At 39.0% G+C, this 7132-nt stretch overlaps 1 protein-coding gene across 1 annotated transcript in view; it reads right to left on the bottom strand.

Annotated features, from left to right (window-relative positions):
* Positions 1 to 567: 567 nt before the first annotated feature.
* Positions 568 to 7132, bottom strand: part of PREX2 (phosphatidylinositol-3,4,5-trisphosphate dependent Rac exchange factor 2) — a 228740-nt gene continuing 222175 nt past the window's right edge. The window contains exons 39-40 of the mRNA XM_054590233.1: positions 6833 to 6900; positions 568 to 1391 (exon numbers count right to left, since the gene is read on the bottom strand). Coding sequence (XP_054446208.1) covers positions 1346 to 1391; positions 6833 to 6900 — 114 coding nt within the window. The 3' untranslated portion in view covers positions 568 to 1345. The remainder of the gene's footprint in view (positions 1392 to 6832; positions 6901 to 7132) is intronic.

Raw genomic sequence — 7132 nt, 5'->3', positions numbered from 1 at the left:
ACCAGTATATAAATATCTCATACATATGTAAACCCAGTATTTTTGTTATTCAATACACAACTGCTAGTGAAGAAGGTTTTTAATGGTAGCTTGAAAATCATAAACAAATTTTATAAATAAAATTTAATAATGGCTTGTGTATACTTTAGTCATAAAAAGCATTTCACATACTAAATTAGTCTAAGTTCACAAAATTATAACAATCACAATAAGAGCATTTTAATACTTTGAAAATTATGAATTTAAACTCAATATTACTGTAGTCACCATGCTAAAAACAATGTTATTTTATGACTGTAGAAATGATCAACATTATGCACAGAATATACCTTGTGTTTCCATAGCTTATCAAGGTCTCTAATAGTCCTTTTAAAATTCAACAAATAAAGCTTTATTTTCATATCTTATACATATACCTTGAGAGAAAAATTCTGGGCATGGTGTTTTCTCTTAAGAGTCTGACAGCATATATGAAAGCCTTAATAAAATTAAGAGTTTTAGAAAGTATCTTTCTAAGTTAAAGGTTGAGTTTTTAAATAGACTCATTTTTTCCTCCTTTACCCTCATCTTCCTCCCCACCTCCTCAGTCCCCGCCTCTTCCCACCCCCTGGCCACATCTGTCGCAGCACCTGCCCACATGGCCCAAGAAAGCCACTCCTACTTCAAAGATCCACAGACAGCACTGGCCACTGGGACTGTCCCGCAGCATAAAGGAGCCTGGAAACAGCTGGAAGAGGGTCTTGCCGGGGGTCTCAATTGCTCCCTTCTCCTCTACTGACAAAAACACCCTTTGAGAGAAGAAAGTACGCTCTTCATCTTTCACATAGAAACTACTTTCTCTGATACAGAGGAACTGAGAACCTAGGACACCAGTCTATGTTTTCCGTAACATTTCTGTATGACTGAGAAAATGTGGCCATGTTTCTTCAGTGACAGATTTCTTCAAATGGAAATATCCATTTACTACAGGTTCCTATTGGGAGAAGAGGAAACCAAGCACACTGAAACAATTTTAATAAATGGCAGAAGAGGCACAATAATTAATTTTTTCTCTGATATTTTTTCCCATAATTTCCAGGGATAAATTTTACCCTAAAAATGAACAGCTTGTGTCAATACATAGAGAGATCAGTTTGTGAAATGGAGGTCTCTGAATGAAGATCCATCCACTTTCAGCACAAGTATCTAAGTATGAGCTGAGTATTAGTTATTTTCACTGTGGTGAAAGAGTTAGAGAAAAATTTCTTTTCTTTTTTTTAACGGAGTGAGGAATGTTTAGCCCGCCTGTCCTTTGTCTAGTCCAGTGTTCAGAAGCTTCTGCTTGCCTGGCTCCTTGAGGTTCTCTTCATTCTTCTCCAACAGGGGGAGGCGGCTCGCACAGCTTGTACAGCCTAGAAGACGCATGAGACAGTGTGACAGTGGCCTGATGTACTGACATTACGTGAAATGTGCTTATTAGCACAACAAATCCATTAGTATAACAGATACATTGATAATAATGTCTTGGTTTGGGAGGCATGACCATATTGCCTATTTCACTAAAAACCACATATGAATGAGCAAACTCTCAAATTTCAGTTCTATTATGTAGAAGATACCAATGTCTCTGTGCACACAAATACGATGACTGGTTGAGCAATGCTGCTTTTTTTATACCAGCTGCTTCTGCTTCCGTGCCCGCTGTTCCTCTGCTGGCAGCAAAACTGATTCTTTAAATTCCATGAGAGGACATTGTTATAATTACCATCAAGTCTGTCATCGTCTTGTACCAAGATAACACCTATCTCATAGGGGATCTACTGATATTTCTAACCAGTTTTAGAAATTTGCTCCACTATATACCATCTGGTGGTACAGGCAGCTGCTTATGGAATGGTTACTGTGGCCAAGTCCCGATCTCCAACTGGGGGAGGTGTAATTTTTAGGGTATTCAAAGGCACAATTAGTTGGTGTTTCCTAAGAAATATATGCCTGGCTTTGCCCATCCTCCTCTCACCTGCCCATAGAATCAGGTGGAGATGTAGGTAGGTTTGAGAATCCATCTGAACTGGTGGAGACACAGAGATGGGAAGATGTTCCCTCTTTGCATCTTAGATCAAATTGCTTGAGACCATACAGCCTCGCGGCAAAGTTCAGGGAACTGGCCTAGGATTACACAAGGTCTAGTGCTCCACAGCCCCCTAAATGGTGGAATCCTAACTCTGAAACAAAGTAAAGGGGAACAGAACTGCAATAGTGACCGCATAGGGCATACCCATTATTTAAGGCTTAGTCTGAGAGGTCAGCTGGCCGAGGGTGGCTGGATATTGGGCTCCACCTGTGGTCCTCAACTGTGCCCACAGCCATGCTGGTTCTTCTTCAGAGTTTAGTCTGATAGTCTAAAAAACGAGGTGCGCCCAGAGGTAGCCGTGACGATTCACTCCCTTTTATAGATTGAATGAGTTGTTGACAAACTTAGCAAATTAAGAATTCCCTCTCCCTTAAACACTTAATCCTATGCTAATTCTAAATCAAAGAGAAAGAATGAGAAAGGTTTAATATTGGGTTAGAAACCTAGTTCACAAAATGAACTTTCTTAGTCTCGAACACATGAAGAAGTTAATGCCTTAGAGGTTTGTAAAATGTATTTCAAGTCTGGAAGGTGTTTAATGCTCCACATGTCAACTCCAAGGAAGAAAGTAAATATTGAAATAAGGCTATCTCAAATCAGAAAAGCTTATTTCATCCTTCCCAGAGAAAAGAATAAATTAAAATGAGCTGGTAGGCTTCAAAGCTCCTTCCCCCACCCCCTACCGCCCCCAGCTAAAGGTTATGGTATTGCTTCAGATTGCATTGCTGGGGCTGGAATAGCAGATAATTGGAAAGTTCTCTTCCTCTTGAATGCCTGTGCTCTCATTTCCTAATAGTGCTGCCTAGTGAGAGAGGAGGCAGAGGCTGCACTCTGGCAGAGCAGACATAGTCATTTGGGCAAAGGATGTCCTGCCTGGTGAGATCTGGGCTGAGCCACCACAGTGCTTTACCTTGAACTGTGTGCTCCCACCGAATGGAACAAATGCCACTGGGTGGGCTTTGAAATGTCTGCCTTGCAAACTGGTGAAAAGGCTACTGCCTATGATCAGCCAATGAAATAACAACACTGGGTACCACAGAGCTGGGCAGATCCAGCGTCTGTGAGACTTCCTGGAAGCAACTCAGGATTATTTGAATTCAGACACATTTGTAATGGAAATTGTGGGGCACTGGGAATTTAGAACAAGCAGATGAAATCTGGAAATAAAATGTAATAGTAAGGGCTGGATTTTTACTCTGCACTGAGGCATTTGATTTTTGGCAGCTAAGTTGTTGGGTAATGGAGGTCTTTGCTTGCCCAAAATTTGGGGGCCTTTTCTTTTCTCAGGTGTGCAGGACCACTTATGCACTCCAGTGGTACTGCACACAAAAAAAAAAAGGTTGGGTCCTGGCTCCACTTTCTTCTTTTCCTGTTGGAGCTGGTATTTCCAGCTCAAGTCTAAATCTGCAGAGTAGAATTTTCAAATTGTAGTCTATAGATCATGCCCTTCATCTTTGTACATGGCAAAATACAAGTTGTGTTAAAGGGGACCACAGAGCAAATGTCTCTTCCAAGGCTAAAGTCCAATAATACTCTGCCGCAAGGCAATTTCCCCATTATACAAACGTTAAAATGTCTCTGAGGATGAATAACCTGACTAAATGAGGTCACATAACAGGAACTGGGGCTGAAACCATCTTGTCACTTTTAACCACTATAGTATGCTGCCTCTCAATTATACAAAGAGAAAAAATAAAGCTTTCATTACACAATAGTTTACAGATTTTGTAATGCAATAGAAAATAAGACTAGCATGCCATTCCATCTGAAATGTAATATTTATTTCTTGGTGAAGATGTGTTTATTGGTCTGAAGAGCCAATGCGTGAAAGGAGGAGGAAGACCCTCATTTGTCCTGCTCACAAAGGCACCTCCACGTGGATGTCCCATTGATCCTTAGCCTCAATACTACTAGGCTGAGTTTATCATCTATTCCTTATATGTGTTCTTTTTTCTGTATCCTTTATCTCAGGGACTAGAACCATTCGTCCCTTGTCACCCAAGCCAAAGATTTGGTGGCCATTCTAGGACCTTCCTTTAATCCATCCTTCTTCATCCAATTATTGTCCAAAGACTTTTAATTCTGTTTAATTGTCTCTCTAATCCATTCATTCATCTTCATCCTCAAAATGATAATAACCTTTCGAGCTCCTGCCTTCATTTGCATCTTAGCTTTCCCCTGATGGATCCTCTGAATGTGGCCAAAGATAAATTTTAAACTTTAAATCTTCCAGATAGAGTGTTTATTAATACCTCCCTATTGTCAAGATAAAATCAAAACCCTTCACTACCTGATACACGTTTCTTTCTGATCCACAGCCCCTGCCTATGTTTCCAGCCTCACTTTGTATCCTTCTTAAAGCACATTCGACCCTCAGTCACAGAGATCTAGGGGTAGTTCTCAAAGTGTGATGTGTTGTATAGGCCTTGGTGCATTGCATCAGCTGCACAGGACACCTATTACCAGGCTGACTGGGCCAGGACTACTTTGCAACCTCCCCTCTCCACCCCCAGGCTGAGGCATGTGTCCCTTCTCTGTATTCTCATGGCAGCCTGTGCTTATTTCTGCTACAGTTCTTAACTGTATTTCCATTTTATTCAATTGCCACTTGGCTGTGCATATCAGTGACTAATGGAAAAGACTATTATCTCCAGTTTTTAACAAAGTGCCTGATCCCTACAAATGCATAGCTGAAATTCAATATATGTTCACTGGATGGTTTTAGAAAAACTATGAATAGATTTATCGGAGGTTAGAACCAAATATTATCTCAGGCAGAGGTAGCCAGCTTTATCTCCATGAAGATATTTGCAGAAACAAGACCCCCAGATTTGCCTTTGGATGACCTGGCCTTAAGAGCCAAATGTGACCTTCAGTTAGATGTCTTTGGGGAGGGAATCCTGGTTCCCAGCTGGGAGGGAATCCCAGCCCCTCTGCAGACCTTAGTACTATCTTACCTTCTACCTTTTCTTATAGTTAAGTTTTACTCATCTCACCTCTTAAACTGAAAGATCCCTGAGAGATTAAACTATTTCCATCTCATGTTTAGCTTCTCCACAGGAGATAGCAGAGTGCTTTACATTTCTTAGGTCCTCAACACACAGTTGTAGAGTGAATGAAAGAGTAAGTAAAATAAAATTTAAAAATTACTCTAGCTCTCTCTCTGAGGGCTCTTATTCCCTTGTAAAAAAAAAAAAAAAAAAAAAGTCCACTTTATAACTACTAGCACATTTTATTGAGTTTTATTTCAAGTGTTTAAAACATAACCCAATAAACAAAAGAGTGAGTTCATCAGTTTCTTTTGTCATATTCAGCCTGCTATTGCTTTATTGACTAGGATGCTGAAGTCTTATCCTACCCCACTGTTTATTATTGTTTATAAGCTCTAGCTAAGAGGACTTTGCCGAGCTATTATCTTGTTTCCTCATTGTAAATTTAACAGTGTACTTGGTCTATTATCCAAATATACCACATCTGCTCCAGGTGCTAGAAAGTGAATTCTTACATGAATGGTGAATGATTATTTAGCAAAAGAAAGTCAGATTCTAATCTAATCAACTGTGAAAGACATTAATAAGACTTGAGGATTAAATAAGGTTAGGAGTCAGCACTAAAAATAAATGCAATTAGATCATGAGTGTTTCATCCATTTTCAGAGGAAAATATGTTTTGTTTTTTGCAAGTACTTTCACTGCCCACAGTTTTTCAGAATAAAATATAACTTCACAAATGCTACAGTTATCATTTTATCTCTGGTAACTGCTTTGTACATAGAAACAAAGAGCACCTCATCTGCAGCAGTGCTTGGAGGAGCTTACTTTTTGTTAAAATGCAAATGTATAAAAATGTAAAGGAATTACCTAATTTTTGCCCTACTTCAAGACTGATGGCTGCTTACCCTAATGTCACCAGGGAAATTGAATTAGCATTTCTTTGATGGCTATTGCCATGTTCATTTCTTTTAAAAGTGGATTAGAATCCTTTCTTTTGATGATATATAAACTCTGAATATTTGGTTTGCTAACAAACAAAAAGTTAATTCATTCATTTATTCATTCACTCACACATTCTTGAAATCAGTTCAGATATTCATATGTAGGCACTATGATGAGCAATGATCAAAATCAAAAATATATTCCCTGCCTCCAAATAATTCATATTCATGTTGGGCAAAGAGACATGTAGTAATATTTTGCAATGCAATCAGGGCTATAATTGATCAATATACAAGATGCCAACAAAGCATAAAGAGGAAGAAAACTCAACCATACTTCAAGAAAGGAAAAACACCTAAGTTGGGTTTTGTGGTTAGGTAGGCGTTTTTCATACAGACACAGACGAGAAACACAATCATGCCAGAGGGAATGAACAATGTGGGCAATCATCAAAGTATAAACGAAAATGGCATTTTGGTAGTTTGGCACAGTTGGAATCTAAATTGTCAAAGCAACTGTGTAGACTTTGGTTTTTTAACTCATAATGAAACCTGCAAAATAAAATAATGTCAAGACATCTACTTGCTCCTCTAAGTTTGCTTCAGCTAAAATTCCATTTCATTCTGAGAGCATTTACTCACAAAATGCTCACAAGGCCAATTGCTATGACTATAGTCAGTTCTACACTGAGTGGGCGTAGCCTAAAGCGTTTGCATTTGCAGTGAGACGTTTCCTGGGAAAGGATGGAGAGCCCTTTGGGAAAGAGCAGAGCTGGGAAGTGACTTACCTGGGAGCAGACTGTGGAGTTCGGTCTCTGACTCCCAAATTCTTTGCTGTGTTCTGAACTCTTGCTCCCTGAAAAAAAAAAAAAGTAAGGAAATCATTCTTAGCTCTATATTGCATTTGCAATTAACATACCATTAATATTTGAGTGTAGAATATTTATTTCAACCATGTATTTAGCATCAAGTGAGACGGATGAGGAAGAGAAATCATCATCTGAGTGTTTTCAAAATGAATGCTTTTAAGAATCAAAACATGCTGATATATTGTTTAAAGGGATTGGTATGTATTCCAATAGCCATTT

Source organism: Pteronotus mesoamericanus, unplaced genomic scaffold (assembly GCF_021234165.1).
Source record: "Pteronotus mesoamericanus isolate MK-2021 breed Mesoamerican mustached bat unplaced genomic scaffold, CSHL_Meso_final scaffold_174, whole genome shotgun sequence".
In the NCBI taxonomy this organism is placed as follows: Eukaryota; Metazoa; Chordata; class Mammalia; order Chiroptera; family Mormoopidae; genus Pteronotus; species Pteronotus mesoamericanus.
The sequence above is the reverse complement of the archived record's forward strand: the minus strand, read 5'-3'. Positions and strand labels throughout refer to the sequence as shown.